The sequence below is a fragment of the Balaenoptera borealis genome, assembly GCF_965194805.1.
Source record: "Balaenoptera borealis genome assembly, chromosome: 1".
Taxonomy (NCBI): domain Eukaryota; kingdom Metazoa; phylum Chordata; class Mammalia; order Artiodactyla; family Balaenopteridae; genus Balaenoptera; species Balaenoptera borealis.
The window spans coordinates 40056426-40076100 of NC_138860.1; the positions used below are offsets into that span (position 1 = coordinate 40056426).

General features: G+C 42.1%; 1 protein-coding gene across 3 annotated transcripts in view; it reads right to left on the minus strand.

The window, feature by feature from the left end:
* KCNH1 (potassium voltage-gated channel subfamily H member 1) overlaps window positions 1-19675 on the minus strand; it is a 443651-nt gene that overhangs the window by 394826 nt on the left and 29150 nt on the right. The window contains exons 2-4 of one of the 3 annotated variants that reach the window (XM_082399773.1): window positions 17941-18064; window positions 14089-14195; window positions 1842-1970 (exon numbers count right to left, since the gene is read on the minus strand). The exons of the other annotated variants lie outside the window; for them this stretch is intronic. Coding sequence (XP_082255899.1) covers window positions 1842-1970; window positions 14089-14195; window positions 17941-18064 — 360 coding nt within the window. The remainder of the gene's footprint in view (window positions 1-1841; window positions 1971-14088; window positions 14196-17940; window positions 18065-19675) is intronic. 3 annotated transcript variants of the gene reach the window in all.

Genomic DNA, 19675 nt, shown 5'->3' on the forward strand with positions numbered 1-19675 from the left:
ATTTTTAGAAATCAAGTCATGTATTACTCCAATTTATTTCATTGACAAAGAGAATTAATATCTGGTTCCCTTGGCTAACAGGGAATAGGGTGTGTGTGTGTGTGTGTGTGTGTGTGTGTGTGTGTGTGTGTGTGCGCGCGCACACCCACCAAAACCCTTATCAGCAAGGGAAATACATCAGCGAGGCAGGAAAAATGAAGTAGAGCATTTTACTCCTGGAAAATAAACCTCAGTGAGTCCCACTGCATCAATCTGATTTATCTCTTCTTTCAGGTTTCATGAGAATGCCAGGCAGACACCTAGGTGGCATGCAGGGAGCATTCTCGGTTGACTCTGCCTATCCTACTAAACAATCCCTCACGTCACCTGAAAATGTTCCAGTGGGGATGATAAGGAAATATTCTGACTCAACTACATCCCCTAGTTCACCTTTGTCAGAGAAAACTTGCAAAAATAATTGTGAAAATATCAGATTACCTTTAAAATGCTATTTATGAGTTTACTCAGTTAAAAAAGTAAACGGCCTTTCTAGATGGTAGCAAGATGACACTCATCATGAGTGAGCCTATCGCTGTGTAAGAGCTACTGCACTGAGAAATCTTCAAGTCAGAAACTAGAAATCAGGGAATCACAAATCTGCAGGAGAAAAGGAGACTGCCGGAGGGTGAGACAAGTTAAGAGACTTTATTTACATCTGCTCTGGTCTTGAACCCCAAAGGCAGGCTGTGATTGATTTACTGAGCTATAGATAGTTAAAAAAAAAAAAAAAAGGATGCACTGGTATACACAGCATTATGCTCTGAGCTCTATAAATATTAGCATCCAAATGTGGTAGGATTTTAAATATCCTCAGAGGACACAGCCCCCAAGGGAGCAGCCACAGAATGTTTTTTATTTCTTGCCATTTAACAATCACAATTTTGTCACATCGAGGATAACATGCCCCAGTTTGACTCTCTCATGAACTCCACTCTTATCTCTCTGCTGCGTCTCAGAAAACTGCAAGGAGTAAGGATCTCTGGTAGAGCCGGAAAATCAGCCGCAGAGCCAGGAAACACTGCGACATGAAAGAGCTCCTGGCCTCCTGGTTATCTTCAGGGGGATGGAAAAGACTGCTGTGATACCTCCTAATCCCAAGCCTCTGGGAATGACATCTTCTGTATTTCCTGATGAGCTGGACCTCTTCGGGAGTATAGTTGTTCTAGAAATCCCGAGCCATCTCCTCTCCTAGGTCCCCAGTGTTATTTAAACCATACATGCATGTGATATGGCTGAGGTGAGTGCTAAAATATGTGGTCCCAGAGCTGATTAAATGACCCATATGGGAATGTTACTGGCCTCATTAATGCCATGTTTCCAATGAATTAACCAGTCACAGACTTAACCAACCACGGAGGCAGAGATGTACTAAAATCTACTTTAACACTCTTAAAATGCTAGAACTCAGTCAAATCTGAAGAAGTTTATATAGAAATAAGATGAATGTGACCATGAATTGCCACATTTGGGTGACTGACATCTGTCATGTGAAAACTTGCAAAGATTCTGACAATACCAGAGGTGCTCAGTTACCTTCTTCTGTCTACTTGGAAAGGGTTAATCTACAAAGGTATGAAATTGATTCAAATGCCTTCCTAACCAAAGCTTTTTTTTCTCACTTTCTTTTCCCTCAATACATTCCAGAACGATACAATGCTTTACCCAACACAAATTAAAGTTTAAATCTTGATCCTCGTGCAGAGATTGCCTTGGCAACCTCCAATTCTCTGTAACGAGAGTCACACTATAGGCAAAAAAATAAAAAAGGCATAAAATTATTTGTACAAATCAGAATTACAAACCTTTACATGAATCATCCTCAATCGGCTGTTTGAAAGCTGTTATGTCACTGAAAGTGCAAAGAAATAAAACCACTTTATCCTGTTCATTTCGAATTGGAGCAATTTTCACAAAGAACCACACAGGTGTCCCTGAAAGAAATACCAAAAGGTTGGTCAGTAATTTGCATTCTCATTTGAGGGGCTATGGAAGTAAAGACTTGGGAATGAATAGGTACAAATATTAGTTCGTTTTTAGAATCGTTTCATTCCTTCAGGGACTGAGTTTTACACCATTAATTTTTCCTCTTGCTGGAATAAAAGCTTCCATAGTAACTACTCAGTGGGGAGTTTTCTCCGTTCAAATAATTTTGTAAGTGCAGATTTCTTAACCCTTGTAAAATGATTAGAAAATGAGTTGAAAATCCCTCCTGATCTAAGGTACAGAGACCTTAAGACTTACCTTAGACCATGTAGTGAACAAGTAAACAGTAGGGGCCAGTTTGGGTATTGCCAGCCATGGCCGGCCAACCATGAAACTCAAATTTCCATTGCTAAAAGCTCCCAGTGCCAAAATTCAGCTTGGGAATCCATCAATTTGGCTCAATGGACCATGGGCTAGAAACTATGTTTCTAAATCTCCCTCCCCAGAATAAAAATCCCAGAGGTCCTATACAATGGCAAATAAGGACACACTGAGGAAGGAAAAGAATCACCACAATGATTCTCCTGGCAAAGGCTCCCCCAGAAAGGGAGTTTCCAGGTGGGTTTCAGCTGTGATTACTTAGTACTTTAGGAAGCTCAATGAATGTTTCAACTTCCAATCCTTGCTCCTGAGCTAAACTGGGGGATAAATGAGCTCTTCCAAAGCACTGCCCTAAACCACAGAAGGAGAAGGTGGGCAGGGCTCATCTGACTGACTTCTCAGAGAGGTCACTCACTCAGGTATCTGTGGAGAAATACCTGCACAAAGTCAGTCTCTGGCTTCCAAAAACAAAAAAAAAAAAAAAAGAAGGAAAAGAAACATGTTTTCTATCTATTGAGGACATCACAGCAAGATCTATCAGTCTCTTCTGTGATACAAAATTAAATGGGGCACAAAGCAATGGTATGTTCACCCCATCTTGTTCTTGTATCCCCGTTCCTAAAACAGCATCTGGCATATAAGAACTTAATAACTATTTGTTGAATTTTGCATAACCGGGATAATGCTTTACATACTATTTTATAACCATTTTCAAATTAAAATACAGTAAATATTTCCCCATGTTGTTAAGTATTAGAGAAGCTTCCTATGCACCAGGTGCTGTGCTCAGCATTTTACATATTTTATTTTAGGAGATAGCAAGCAAACAACTCACTGAATACTGGAGATGGAAATAGATCCCCAAAAGGTCACCTGGGTCTCTCTGCCTGCAATCACATCAAACTCTATACTATACAACAAGGACAGAGAGACATCTCTGATTAACATTAGGATTAACCAATTTTACTTAACAATTATAAGATTATATATCTGACTATACCACTTATTCATATGTAAGTATGAATAACCCCACAATGTACAGTCAAACAGGCAGCAAATGGATCAGATAGGAATACATTCTCCTTAAATCTTGATTATTTATATATTCATCCACAGTTAACTTTAAACCTCTATCCACTTCCCCTTCCCTTTTTAGCTGCTGGTTTCTGGGTACTCTTAGAAGACAAATACATTATAGTGTCACCCTAAGAAAAATGTGTTTTGAAAGGAAAATCCACCTTACAAAAATCAGGGGAATTCCCTGGTGGTCCAGTGGTTAGGACTCTGCACTTTCACTGCCGAGGCCCTGGGTTTGATCCCTGGTCGGGGAACTAAGATCCCACAAGCTGACTGGCGCGGCCAAAAAAAAAAAAAAAAAATCACACATAGTGTTCCAAAATCAAGAAGAATATGGTCTCTGAGTTATCCACTGTTTTTGGAAGGTCTGTGTTACTATTCCTCCCAGTATCCTCCTCAGAACCTGCAGTGGGTTTTAAGCCACTTTCAATTAAGCAACAGAAAACTCAAAAGAAAGCATCACACCAGTCGAGCCCACAAACCCACAGCTCTCAGTTGTATCCTAGCTGGTAAGACAAAAAGAGGAAAAAAAAATATTTTCTTTTTGCTCTAAAGAAAATTAAACAATATTCTCTCAGCTGGGTAAACGAGAAAGCACTCCTAATTTACCAAACTAGTAATAAATCAGAAGAGAGGCCCCCCACTCATGTTGTCTAACACCAGAAGCCTCGTCTTGCTGCAATCCCCAGGACCATCCCCTTCACAGCTGCCGCCTATGGGCCATCCCCTGTGCTATACCAGCTGGGCCGGATATCTATGAACTTGTTCCACTTGGGACTGTGCCATCTAATCTTTATGACTACTAGGACTGATGACACTAACCCACATCTCCCAGATCACAAGAGCTACTGTATTTGTCATATTGGGAGGCCTTTTTCATTTTACCATAGTTCAAGCTCCCCATGAACTTTCCTCCATTTCAACAGGTCAATCTGTTTAAAGCTACGTGCCTCTCTCCACCACACTGTGCCCATTGCTTCCTTCCAGAAATGTTCCCTGACTAAATGCATGCTACTCTGATCATTCCATTTCAATATCTAAATATGTTTCTCGTGCCAAAAATTCATAGAGTCAGTATGTATTACTTTAAGAGTTCCTCGCCGGCTGATCACTTGGGCTTGTTGAGGGTAGGAACCTCTTTTCTGCTACTGGTGTTTCCTCGTGGAGGGACATCTTTCAGTGTAACACTCCAGGTCTTTTCCCTGGGTTGGCAATTTGGGGGACAAGAATTGGACATGTGTAGCCTGGCCACTTCTCCTCCTCTGCTTAGAGATTAGTGTGCATTCTGCTCTACTTCTCCATTCTATAAATGTTAGGGGAGAAGTCAAAGGGCAGGGGGGATGGCTGGTAGGAGGAGAAGCCTGTGGTTCTCCGGTGTTACCTGGGTTGGGTGGGTAAGTCTGATTCTAGGATTCACTTTTAGAAACTCACCTGCCCACAGATATAAACTACATTTTCTAGGATCTGCTTTACTAGTCATAAAGGTGGTATTTTAACCTCCATTTGCCTGATTCCTGTATCTCTCCCAATTGTTTCTGACCACAGGCAGGAAAAGAAAGTGCTATGTATTGGGCCCCCTCAAAGCTTAACAGTTGAAGACTATTTCTGTAAATAATTCATAATGCACTCCAAGGGCAGGAGAACTGATCTACTTCCTCTGTCTGATGGTCCTGCACCCTTATTCTAATGGCATCCAATGCAGTGCTACCCATGGGGTGTCACATAGGCCATTACGATGCTCAACCCCAGGAGGCACCAGCCTGCAGCAGTGAAACTCAACAAGCTCTAAGAATGCTTGCTGAGTTTCAAAGAAATAAATCCTACTTCCAGTGTCTTCACAGTTACTCAGACCTGCCTCTCTTCCAAATTGTCACACCCAAACAATCTAGGAATGAAGAATGGGTTTAAATTTTCATTTCTGAAATTCTTCCAAAAAAGACTGAGTGCCTCTTAGATAGCACAGACCAGTCATTTCAACCTTTCACTTTTTAAGAGCGAAGGGTTTTTAACTAATGAAACATTACTCAAAGTCTCAGTACATGAAACAGTTCCTTCAAGCAAACACGAACCATTCAGAGCCCAGAGCGCCACCCACCCAGTTTCCCTTACACACCTCTGGATGCACCCAGGGATATTCAGGAACCCTTTGGCTCCATTCAAATGAAGACCTGCCCGGGGGCAGACGCCTGAGCAGTTGGCCTCCGGGGACCTCTCCTACAGCCCAGATTCTACAGCAGCATCCATTCCATCAGGATACAAGAGAGACAATGAATGCACAAATATTCACACACACACACACACACACACACACACAATCAGGAAGAGGTTGAAATTCTGGGAAAAACCAAGAAAAGCAAGTACTTAATGCCCTGTTTCTGCAAAAAAGAACAAAGGGTCAATGATAAATTTTCTATTAAAGGCAGATCAATACACAAATCCAGGAGAAACACATCCTACTGATGGCAAAGGCTGCAGCTCTCTCCTGGATGAGGATGCCCAGTAGAAGGGGAGTTCCAGGTCAGGCTCCTCCTTCTGGTCACTCTGCGATGGTCATCCCTTATGTAGCTCCCTCGGGTTATGCAGTAATTAACCTGACAACCTAACCTGGCTATAGGGTTTCTCAACCACAACAGTCAGATAACAAAACAGCAAGGCTCAGGTGTATGAGAGAATTTTTGGCCTCCTACCCTGGACCTCCTCCCAGGTACTCTCTAGAGCCAGGCATCCAGGCCACGTTTGACAGCAACAGAACTGACCAAGCCACTGTGATTGGCTCTTGAGAAGGGTTGCATGTGCTGGGCCATTCAGATGGGTCCAGAAACTAGACTAGAGAATGGCAGTTAGCCCCAGGAAACAGACCAATAGGATTTGAGTCAACTTTATTGAGACAAATGACAAGTGTAGAGAGGATGAGAGAGCATGAGGGGGAAAGTAGTGACCACTGGCCATTAGAACATCTGATTCAGAATCCCAAGCCGTGCGTTTGAGCTCTATCTCTTCATGTATTTTATGTCTTGGCCACACTACTTTAACTTCTCTCAGAATCAGTTTCCTTATTTGTAAAATGGGAATAATAGACCTACTTTAGACTAAGTTAAAATGTATGATGATACACAGATATTTAAAACTATTACTTTCCTTTCTTCCTTCCTTATAAATTCTTTACCTATAAGGTTAAAATGTTCAATCTCACCTCACAGGGGTGTTCGTATGACTTTAAAAGAGAATGTATCTTAAGGTGTTTAATGAAACTCCAAAGCTGCCTGCACCTGTTCAGAAGGAAAAGGACCAATCTCAACCATAACAAGGGAAAAGCTAGAAAATTCAATGCTTAAGCCTCCATGTAATTTAAATTTGATTGAAGGGCAAAAAGCAAAACCTCAATAAATGGAGAGAGTTACACTGTTTGTAGATTAAAAGAATCAATTCTGTAAGATGTCAAACCTCCCTTTTTAATATATAAATTTAATGCAATTTCAATCAGAATCTCAATTGTTCCTTTTTTCATTTGTTTTTCTCAGAGCTTGATGAATTGACATTCAATTCAAACAGAAAATTAAAGGTAGAAGAACAGCCAAGAAATCTTTGAAGAAAAAAACGTATGACAGGGACTACCTACTATAGTAACTAGGAGCCATTGGCAATGACCCTAAAACAAGCAATAATGAAGACAATAATATCATTTACTGAGTGCTTCCAATGGGGCCAAACCCTGACACATCATGGTTTACCTTTCACAACAACTCTGTGAAGTGGAATTGCTACTGTGACATTTTCCCCAATTTAAATATGGACAACCCAAGTGGGAAAGCATTTTAACCAAACTCACGTAGCTAATAAGTTACACAAGGAAAAAGAGGAGAGACACAAACCCATGAATGTGTGAGAACTTAGCATATTTAAAAAGAGCATTTCAAATTGGAAAGAAAGAGCTGGATGATAATAAATAGTGCTATAAAAGTAACAGAAGGAAAAATGGAAGAATATTTTTATTATTTAGGTAAGGAGAAGAGCTTTCTAAGTATTATATAAAGGTCAGAACCATAAAGGAAAAGACTGACAAACATTTTTTACTTCTATATGGTATTTAAAAAGTCTTTAATTAAAGAGAAAAAATTTTAATAGGCAAAATTGTTTTCAATATGTGTGTGATTTAGGATCAATATCCCTCACATATAAGCAGCTTCTTGTACTGAATAAGTAAAAGACAATCTATTGGTAAAATAGGCAAAAGACGACTGTTTCCTATTAGATTTGTCTTCACAACAGATTGTCACCTCCTCAAAGGCAGAGTCGGTTTCTTATATGTGGATCTCTTTGGCTCAAACCCACAGGCCTGCAGTAGGTAATCAATGAGGACTTAGCCGGCAGCTTCTCTTGCTCTAAGCTGCCTTTCCCTGGGCTTCTCTGATCCACAGCTCCCAAACCGGGGCCCCCAGCCACACCATGAATTGTGGAATCAGTCAAATGCTGGGGGGTGTTATCCAGAGGGTGGACTGCTTTCACTCAGGGCTGATACTTCTTAACTTTCTTGTTCAAAAAATGGAAAAGCTGGGCTTCCCTGGTGGCGCAGTGGTTGAGAATCTGCCTGCCAATGTAGGGGACACGGGTTCGAGCCCTGGTCTGGGAGGATCCCGCGTGCCGCGGAGCGACTGGGCCCGTGAGCCACAATTGCTGAGCCTGCGCGTCTGGAGCCTGTGCTCCGCAACGGGAGAGGCCGCGATAGTGAGAGGCCCGCGCACCGCGATGAGGAGTGGCCCCTGCTCGCCGCAACTGGAGAAGGCCCTCACACAGAAACAAAGACCCAACACAGCCATAAATAAATTAATAAATTAATAAATAAAATTTAAAAAAAAAAAAAAAAAAAAAAAAAAATGGAAAAGCTAATTGGCCAGCCCAAAAGTGGCCACCTAAATATTTGCTGAATGAGCTCATGAATGATGACTGTCATTGATATAAGAAAATTATCCAGCATACTGAGAATGAGTTAAGTCACAATACAAAATATATAGCAATTCCAAAATGCCCAGGTTTAATGGTCAGACTGGCCAATAGATAGAAAGAAACCTTTCAAATAAGCCAGTCTCCAAGATAGGTAATAGTATTACACACACTCATTCCAAAACACACCATGAAGCCTTCTGCTAATTACTTCCAACTCCCCAAAAGGTAAAATAAACATGAATGCCTATCACTAGCGGATCCTTTCTACAAAGTTATCCATCCGTGTAAATACTAAAGAATGGGAGGGGGAGGAATCAAAACAATTTATTCAGAGTTTATAAAAAAATCAATAAGAAAATCACAAGAATTAAATAGAACATATGGGCAAAGAATCTGAACAATTAACATAAAAAAGTAATTTTAAATGGATACTAAATAGGAAAAATACTTCAGTCTCATTAGCATTAAAAATACTCATTAAACAAAAAAATGTAATTATAGGCAGTCTGATCATTTAAAAATAATACTATTCGGTGCTAGAGCAATTCAATGAGTCAGACACTCACAGTCTGCAAGTGAACTTCGAAATGCGTTCAATTCTGGAACACAATTTGGCAAAATGTCTCAGGAACCTTGGTTCACATTCTTTAACACAGTAATTTTCAACTTCTAGGAAATATTTCACAATGTTGACTAATACCTTTGCACGAAGATCTTCACCTCAACATTATATTTAATCAAGAAAGTTTAGAGCCTCATAAATACCCAACAATAAAGGAACTGTTAATAAAATTCCTTCTAAATTATGTTTATGGGGAATTTTAATGATAAGGATATTTTTATGATAAAAAAATTAAATAAATGTACAATTTCAAATTGCATACATGTCAAAGTCTCAACTATGTAACACGTGCAAGACAAAAACACCAAAATGTTAATAGGCTGGTAGTATTTCTCCAAGTCTTTGAGTCTTTAGGGTGATTGATTTTCTTCTTTAAGCCTTCATATGTGTTCTCCATAGTAAAAATGCATTAATTTAAAAATCAGAGAAAAAAGAAAAAAAACATTCCTTTAAATGATGACATTTCACATTTTAAAATCTCAAATGGGGTGGCATTTCCCCCACGGGACTCCATACTGCTTTAAAATGCTGAAAGTTTCAATCTATTGAACTACAAATTGTGAAAGTAGCAGCAAACCTGCCTCCTCCTTTCTCTCCTCCCATCCATCTCTGTTCAGTCTGCTCCTCCCGGGCCAGCTGGTCAGTTCAGCCCCACAAGGCTTGCTCCTTGGCTCCGAAGCCCTCACTCTGAATCACATACCCCTGGGTCACTCATCTGTTTCTTGGTAATTGTCAAGTTCCTTTCAAAGTCACTCAGCAAACATGTGCCGAGCGCCTCCTCTGGGCTGGGCTGTGTGCTAGACACTTGCCAGTCAGTGGGCTCCACTGGCAAGTCCCTAGGCTCAGCCTCCTCCCACTTCCCCGGACACCTCTCCTTCTCAGCTGCCTCTTCCCCACCCCTCCCCCAGCAGGCCACAATCATCTTGCCACCGCGGTGATTCCTAACAGGTCTCCCACCTCTGGTCTCCTGTGATGCATTCCATCTCCACTCTCTAAGGGAGTCATCTTTCTGAAATGAAAATCTTATTATTACACACTTAACCCTGCTTAAAACCACTCAACGCCTCTCACCCCACCCTCTGTCCCCACCACCTCTGCTTTTAAGACAAATTCTAAACTCTTTAACGTGGCTGCGTGATGGGCCCTTCTCAACCTCTCCAGCTACACTGGTGACCCATTCATTTACAGATTTATTTAATTACTCCATGAGTTCAGGTGGAACACCTTCTGGGTCAGGCACTGTGCTGGGTGCAGGGGATCCAGCTGGTTATAGATGCACCCTGTAAGCGTGGAAGTCAGCCTTCACTGCAGCTGCTTTCTGTCCCTGCTACTCAGAGTGTGATTCTTGGACCAGCGGCATTAGCATCACCTGGAGCAGAATCTCGGGCCCTTCTGCAGACCTACTGAATACAAATATATATTTTGTTTGATTTGTAGGTGATGTTATATATCCTGTCAAAGTCTGAGGAGTCCTGCTTTGGGTCTCTTCAAATGTCAGTGCTGCTCTCCCCTACTGCCCTCTCCACATGCCTTTCATCAGCCTGGGATACTCTTTGCCCTTCTCTCTGCCTAACTCCCCGTTATCCTCCAGTTTCTGCATGAATTTCCTGCCTCCTAGGAAGACTTCCTTCCCTGACCTCCTAAGTTAGGGTGAAGGGACACCCTCCATGTGGTGTCACCATCAAAACACTTACAGCTCTATACTATGATGCCGCCCCCGACCCCTGCAAATGCTGTGGGAGCAGAGGCTGGGTCTGTCTTTTTGTAACCACATTCCTAGCAGCAAGCCTAGTGTCTGACAGAGTATAGTCAGACCTCGCTTTATTGCGCTTCACAGACAACACATTTTTTTTTTAACAAGTTGAAGGTCTGTAGCAACCCTGCATTGAGCAAGTCTATTGGCGCCATTTTTCCAACAGCATTTGTTCACTTCATGTCTCTGCGTCACATTTGGTAATGTGAATTGGTAATTCTCACAATATTTCAAACCCTCTACAGCAAAAAGATTACAACTCACTGAAGGCTCATATGATGATTAGCATTTTTTAGCAAAAAATTAATTAATTAATTTTAATTGAGGCATACACATTGGTTTTTTATAGACATAATGCTACTGCACACTTAATAGACAGTTATGTTTACAGTATACCACTATAACAACTTTTACATGCACTGGAAAACCAAAAAATTTGTGGAACCGAACTTACAATATCTCTGAGGTATGCCTGTGGTTGGTCAATAAAAAGCCATTAACAAAAACATAGAATTTGGTGCAACTGTAAAATACCCAGGCTTAAAAAATAACTTAAAGTTTCTAAATTCCTCAGGTGAGGGTGGATTTGGAGGAGTTGGGGACAGTGAACCGGTTCCTAGGAAGAAACCAACACTATCTGCATCCATTTCTGCTTCATGTTTTATGGACAGGCTTAGCCTTGGACGAAACCCCTGCCAGCCCACTGGACAGCCTTGTGCAAATTAGAAAGAGAAGTTCCTCCCTCAGCACAGATGCAATTCTAGGCCAGGGTGCACTGAGGACCTAGCAAGCAAACTGGTTTCTGGTTGCCCCCATGCAGGGTATAGCCTGCACCACCATATGTGGTGGCCCTGCCTTGTGCCCCGACTAAAACCAACCTGGTCTGGAAAGAACAGCCATGGAGCAAGCACTGGAAACCAGGTCCTGGCTCTGCATGACCTCGGGTGAGGAATTTACCTTGTTATACAATGGAGATACGTAACGTCAGCCATGACTACTTCACAGGGCTCCCTCAACATTTTTAAATAAAGTGGCGTCATACCTTCCACAGAGTGTATTTTCTAAAATCAGAGGGTAAGGTAGAAGTTGCATATGACCACAGTTGCTCTTGAGAATGCCTTCACATCACCCATGAAGTAGAGTCCATGCCCAGGCTGACATGCCACTCTGGAGACTGGCATGCGTCTCTCTCAATAAGCCCGCCACAACCTCCAGGGAGGGAAGAGATGCCAATTCTTTGATAAAAAAACATCAGTTGAACTGACTGGCTTCCATACCTAGGCCATGTCTACCTAATGTACAGAACCGGAAGTACCAGAATCACCCGCAGTGCGATGAGGTACTCAAAATACGAGGCCTTCAGCCCCCGAGGCAGCTGAGGGAACAGCAGATCCCCCCCTGCCATCTCATACTCACTCTGGGGTACATGCCCACTGAAGAGAATAGCAAGTAGAATCACTAATTCAGTTTTAATTATGTTTCCCTCTCTCTCCCTTTTATGCTCAACATGTATAGTTGACTTTGAGCAAGTTAAATGCATAGTCTAATGAAGCTTGAAAACTCTGAAGCAAAATATAAACGCAAGGCATTATCTTTGCGATACGCCTACCTGATTAGTACTCTGTGACGTGGGGAAATCCACACTGTTCAGGACACAAAGCTACCAGTGTGGGAAACCTTTAACTCACTCCCTTAGCTCTGGGCACACGGCAGAGCCCCTCCTCCCATGAGAAGGCACTGCTGGCGTGCTCCTGGGAACAGCTGTTGCTTTGAGTTGTGTCCCCCGCAGAGGAAGGGCTGGCACAGAGCCAGTCACAGTCTTTCACCTCATTCCTCTCAGGCCTATTTGGCAAAATGTCTCAGGGTAGGAACTAGGGTAGGGCTCGAGGTAGGAACTAGACCTACTAGCTGAGGAGGTGAAATGGAGCAAGGCAGCAACTCTAGTGTGAAAGCGCAGAACCAACCCTCTCAGAGTTGCTGATGCCCAAAGCTAATCTCTCAGCTCAGCGTCTGCACTGGCCACCAAGCAAAGAGTCCTCTCAGTTGCCTGCACCAACACTCCAGACTGAAAAAAAGTCCCAGCTGCTTCCAGATAAAAGCCACATGTGCCCACTGCTTTCCAGAGCAAAACATATCATCCTGAACACCACCAAAATAAACACTTATCCTAACGCGCCACCTGGGCCACTCTGGAAATGTTCTAGTGAACCAATGACCTACTTAGTTCAATCCTACATATAAAGAACAGGATTCCTTACAACCAAATAGTGTTTTTAAAAACAAAGCACTCGGGCTTCCCTGGTGGCACAGTGGATAAGAATCTGCCTGCCAATGCAAGGGACATGGGTTCGATCCCTGGTTCGGGAAGATCCCACATGCCGCGGAGCAATTAAGCCCGTGCGCCACAACTACTGAGCCTGCGTTCTAGAGCCCACAAGCCACAACTACTGAAGCCCGCGTGCCTAGAGCCCGTGCTCTGCAACAAGAGAAGCCACTGCAATGAGAAGCCCGCTCACCGCAACAAAGAATAGCCCCCACTCGATGCAACTAGAGAAAGCCCGCGCACAGCAACGAAGACCCAACACAGCCAGAAGTAGATAAATAAATAAAAATTAAATTAAATTAAAAAAACAAAGCACTCTTCAACACCTCTGCAGCCCTGCTATGGCTGTGTTTCCATACAGCCCACTTTCCATACTTCCAATACAATTAATCTCCATTCAACAGGAAACTGCTAAGAGAAAGCAAGTTCTACACTTGTGTATAACTATTGACCTAGATTCTTCATTAATATACTTGTGGAAGTTATTATACACAAAGCAAATACAAATTAACAATACATTTTGACTAACAGTGATTACAGTATTAATTTGATTAATACTGTCTCTGACAGAATACTGGGGTCACCAGGGAAACAAAATTTTATTTAGAAACTCTTAACTGGGCATCTACTGGTGTTACCCACTGTGCTAAGTGCTAAAGGGAGATAGATACAAAGGTGAACTGGGCAGAGATTCTAACCCACCTCCTCCCTCCCCACCTAAGAAGCCTTAAAGTCTACAAGTGCCTTAGGCCAACAACTCAACATAAGGAAACCAATAGGAAAAACACTAACTCTGGGCAGAAAAGAGATCTAGAAGTCTTAATTGGTTAGTGACAAGTACAAATGCTCCTGTGCAGAACAGTAACTCATCAATCCATACCATTTACCCCAACATACACACTGGCTACAAGGAACAACATTTAGCTGATGGGAGAAAAGAAAACCTAAGACAGCAACAGAGAAAGAGGAGATATTTCACTCTTCCAAGCACATCAAGGTATGGTTCAGAATGGTCTGAATACTCACTGTTCTTCTTGTACATCAAAATTTCAAAGGAATTCATCTCATAGTTCTCAAATGTTTGCCGCACCTTTTCAATGGTGTCTTTATCAGTCAGCTCCCCGTACATAAAACTGCAAAGCAACCAAACAGTCCAAGTTAGATGAACAAGTATTTATTATTCTACAAGCATCTGCTACATACCTGCTCTATACCCAGCACTGTGCTATGCACTGTGGAACACACGCACACACACACACAATGAAGACATTTGTTCAATCAAAAACAATTTATTGATTGAGCTGGAATCAAGACTCCATCCCTGTCCCCCCAAAACTGACAGTCTAATGAGACACACTAGAAAACAGTAGATTAGAGAACAGTATGACCAACACATAAGGAATTACAGCACGAAGAATAGGCACAGAGCACTGTCTGAGTAGTCAGAAAAGGCTTCCCAGAGGCAAGAACAAAAGAGATCTAAAGAGCAGGTGGAAATCTGCTGAGAAAAGGAGGGAAAGGAACATTCTAGGTAAAAGATAAGCATGTGCAAAGGCACAGAGGTGAGAGGAAGGTTAATTCTGGAACCTGAATACGGTTCAGTTCAGTATGTCTGGAATGTAGACAGTAAGGGGAAAATTAGCAACAGGTAATATGGAGAGGTAAGCAGGGGCCAAATCATGGAGGAGACCATGGCATTACAGGTCAGGTGAAGTCATTTAAACTTTATCCCGAAAGCAACGCAGGGAGGGCCACTGGAGGGTTTCAGGCAAAAGAGTTACATAATGAGATCTGCATTTTAGAAATACAACTCTGAGAGACGTCCTGAGAAGGATGGCAGAATAAATTTGGACCACAAATTTTTCCTCTTCTAATTCCTAACAAATTAAACAAAAGAATAGGAAAAAAAACCTACAAAAGGTCACCACCCAAACAAGAAAAAGGGCGCAATTTGATGCTCTAAACATCAAGACATACTGTAGCTAAGGAAGGAAAAGAAGATTCAGCAAACAGAAGACTCAGCCACTGTCTGTGCAGCTCTTTTTCCTACCCCACCACTAAGAAAGAAAAAAGAGCTCTGGGTTGAATAAATCAAGATGACAAAATTCTACAAATTCTTTCTAATACATCTCCACACTCCTCACATTTGGAGAAAAGTAAACTAACAGGGTAAATAAGCAGCCTGAAAAAAATATTAGAGAAAACCTCTGGATAGCAGAAGCTTCTGCCTACTAACACTGGTTCTCAGCAGAGGCAGGAAAGCTGCCAGGACTGTCCATTTTCTTGGGTCCACACACTGAATATGGTCTGAAGACCAAGGTTTTTCCCTCTAGGAATGGGATAACATTCCCAACAACTAGGCTGAGCGACACTAACAAAACGTGAGAGGAGAGAAGCCATCCCTCAATGGGGCTGGAAAAGCCAGTCCTCCAACAAAGGCTGCCCATGGACCCCCAAGCATGTCCCCCGCCCTCCCCAGGCCTTCAGACGACACCAACAAGGACAGCCATGCTTAGCCCTCAAGGCTTATGTAATGTGTAGAAGCAGTGGCATGGGTTCCCAAACAATACACAACCCATCTTCTAAAACTGCGCATACCTAACTGTGCAATTTAGCTTTTTCTTGATGACTTGAATCATAGAATCACAGAATTTCAGAACTAACAAGAACCTCAGAAGTTATCAAGCACAATTCCTGAACCACCAAATCAAGCGCCATGCTCAGCTTGATACTGGAACAGGCGTGGGCTTACTGTGAGCTTCCAATTTCCAGCACCCTGCAAGAAAAGTGCCCTAGCTATTGACTTTATGAATTCTGTGTCACTTTTGTTATCACGTCCCTTCCCAGCCCACTGAGAGATGCTATTATCTGTGGTTCCCTGTGTGCCCATCTCATGTAGTACTCTGCTTTGGGGCTGTGTTCTTCATCTATAAACCAGGAAAACAGATAACCGAGCTTGGTGAATTACCTTTAAAAAGAAGGATAGATCAAGACTAAATTGGCCATGCCTGAGAACAAGAGGATTTCTTTCTCCTAGGAGGTAAAAACTTAAGCTCTATAACCATTTTACTTAGCCAGTTTTGCTCTAAGGCCTTTTTAGCTTCCTCCCACTTTCCCTTTCTGAATGGATTTGCTAGATAAGTGACCTCAACTTATGTGATGGTGTATAGGCTGGCAATGTCCTTCACAAGGTAAAACCAATCCCTGCAAAGTGGAGTCTTCAAATAAATGAAGTGCCATAATTATGCCCAGCTTTCCTTACTCTTACATACTTTTTCAAGTTGTAGTTTAGTGGTAGGTGTAAATTTCCTTTGTCTGGACATTAGATTTCAGATGCCTGCAATGCAAGAAATAAGCCAAAAGGCTCCTGAGCAATTAGGGATGTGGCTAACACAAAGGCATGTTTACTTTCCTTCTAGAGAAGGGACACCTTCAGGGAATTAAATAAGTTTCTTAGAGTTGTGCGTAAAAGAAAGTTGGCTAAATTATCCAGTTCTCTTATCTGATTTTCTTAAAGTGTCTGATTATAGCCAATAAGAAGCAAGAAAGGTAAGGAAAGGTTGCTCAAGTCACACGAAAAAGCAAAGCTCACTCCCAGTGTGCTCTGATTGTGTACGTGTACATGCACGTACAGATGGAGACATAGATGCAGATACACAGATACTTAAGAGGATAACAGCACACCAAGAATATAAGAGAATTCTATCATAATACTTGAGTCATAATTTTTAAACCTTTGAGGGAATCTTTTTTTTTTTAACACCTTTATTAGAGTATAATTGCTTTACAATGGTGTGTTAGTTTCTGCTTTATAACAAAGTGAATCAGCTCTACATATACATATATCCCCATATCTCCTCCCTCTTGTGTCTCCCTCCCACCCTCCCTATCCCACCCCTCTCCTTTGAGGGAATCTTAAATTTTCCATTTCCCAGTCCCAAAAACCTAAAAGTTAAGAAAAATGATAATATTTTCAAAACATTTAATACTTTTCACCAAATGAGTTACTTGGCTGATTTAATACCAAGAAAATGCAACTTCTGAGAACCAAAGACTATGACTGGGTCAGATGGGTTTTTCCACCCTTTGGAGATGAGTTCACTTTTGGGTGTAGCAGGTTTAGGAAAATGATTCCACTGCATGCGAACACCACTGAAGACAGAAGACTCTGAGGAAGGCGAGGAGCGAGAGGAGACAAAGGCTGTGGAGCCAAGACCCTGTTGGGGCAGCACAGGGTCCAGGCCACATGCTCCGCATGACACCTTGAAGATGCTCTAAAAGAGCTTTTCTGGTGCCACGGCCCAAGGGCGCTGCTTGGTTAGTAACCCTGTCAAAGGCACACGCTGCACAGCACCCTTTGCTTCTGCCTTTGAGTCAGTGATCAGAGAGAGATGTGACAGCAGCAAGGCAGCAAGACATGGTTCTCTTCTCGTTTTCTGATGAAAAGCCCTATGAACAAGGCCCTTGTCTCCAACATGGTGTTTATTCTTAAAAAACAGCCATACATGTTTTAAAATTAATTTAATCATCTAAAATCATCCATTTCATTTTCATTGATTTTATTTAATCTTCTAACTTTCACATAATTTCCATCTAAAACCTCATAAAATTTTGAGTTCACATTTTATTGATAAAATGATTTTCCTGAGTTTTTCTAGGTTTTCTCCCATCTCACTGACTGTAAATTCATTAGTTGTAGGGACTATGTTTTAGATCTTCTTTGATTTTCCAGTACAGTGTGTGAACTAGAGATGATAGTGCAATAAATATTCCTGAATGAACGCTGCATGAAAGGAAATTCCCAAGCTGAGTAAGCCATTTTCTTTTTCCAAAAAGATACCATGATAGAGTGTTGAACAGAACCCCAAACATAAATACCTGCAGGTACTGCTTTTTTGCATCACTTCCGCCCTGTGATAGCCAGACAGCTTGCAAAATCCATCATTGCTGTACACGATGGGCCAGTCCACTATCTGGGCATTCCCCAACACAAAATTAGTATCTGTTAAAAAAAAAAAAAAAAAAAAGAAGAAGAAGGGGAAGGAGAAAAGAAAAGGGCACATGAGGCAAGACATTAGTTGAGATTCAATGAGGACATAAATAATAACCAATCCAGGTATTTTTGTTTCCCTCCAAAATGGCCCTCTGAGGAATACAGAAGAACAGAGCTTTAGAACTGAATATCTGGAATGCAAATGCTGAGGTTTCTATACTCCAAAGGAAGCATGCTTAACCAACCAACCAGCGTTTTCGGCAGAAATCCAGTGATTTCTATAAGACATACTCAAGTCCTAATTTTTCATCTCCATGAGATTATGCTGGTAATGTGGAGCCAGAGAGAATCCAAAAGTAATTTCTTCTGCACTCCATCCAGCATCTTGGCCCTGTCAGTCTTTGGGACAGAAGCTACAAACTGACCTAATTCACCCTGATTAATATTTGCTGATCCTTGGAGGAGAAGGCCTTCTTAGAAAGGCAAGGGGACAGCAGGTTGCCTCCTGGAATACACACACCAGAGAGCCTTCCTCTCCGTAAAGAAATGACTAGACCCTCCTCATGCTAGGGCTCCGTAGAACCTGATCAAGATGCTGGCAAGGACAAAAACTTTCTTACTAATTTTGAAATCACGGAGCCACAGAAAGCACATTTCAGAGCTCTTTCACGGAGCACGGGCCCACCATTCACTTGTGATGCAGGGATTAAGTAAGCCAGATATGTTGGGCTGCTTAGCGTGTTCTCACCACTTTCCACATTTTTAAAGATCAAAAGTCTTCGATACCTTTTGTGCTCAGGAAATCAAGTGTCCCTCTTTTCTTTTCAAGACCTTAAGCAAATAATATCCAGAACTTAAATATAATCATTATTTTGGCTTGGCTCTCTCCTCTCCACAGAATAATCACTGCTTCCACACCTTCCCCCCACCAAAAAAAGGAATGAAAGAACACACATACAGACCCTTCTTTTGTTGTAAACCGGAGGGGGTCTTGTTTATATATGTACACTATGTGGAGTGGAATAATGGTAACATGTAATGTCCTCATTTAATTGGGAGGTTAATTTTGTTCTAGTACAGCATTTGCAGTTTATGCACAATATGGGTAACCATCCTTTCCTGTCTACGTGGGAAGGAATAGAGGAAGGAGAGGCAGGAAGAATAGCTAAATACCATAATCTACTCTTTTTTCCGACATTTGGTTTGTTTATTAACACTTGCAAACATTCAAAAGCTTTTAGATTCGAGTGGGCAGCTTAGCTGCCACCAGCTTTAAGAAGACTCTCTGCAGTGCTCCAGCTACACAGCGTACCTGGATACCTGTTCCTTTCTGGTGGTCCAAAAGGACGGTCCCTACCTCACTGTGCCCTCACAATCTGCTGCAGCCCCTTCCAGTGTGAGCAATCTTGGTGAAAGGTGATGTCTCTGCTTGGTGGTTTCTACCACCAGGAAAGCTGACAGCTAAAGGGGCTGTAGCAGTGGCTCCCCACCCCGCCAAGAGAGACCTTACCTCAGCCAGATGGACCCCACGCACCTGAGCCTCTGACAGTGGACACGAGAGGGAACTAGCAGATGGTCACTAGGTGGTGGGGTGCTCATCCACCCCTTCCTGCTGGAAGA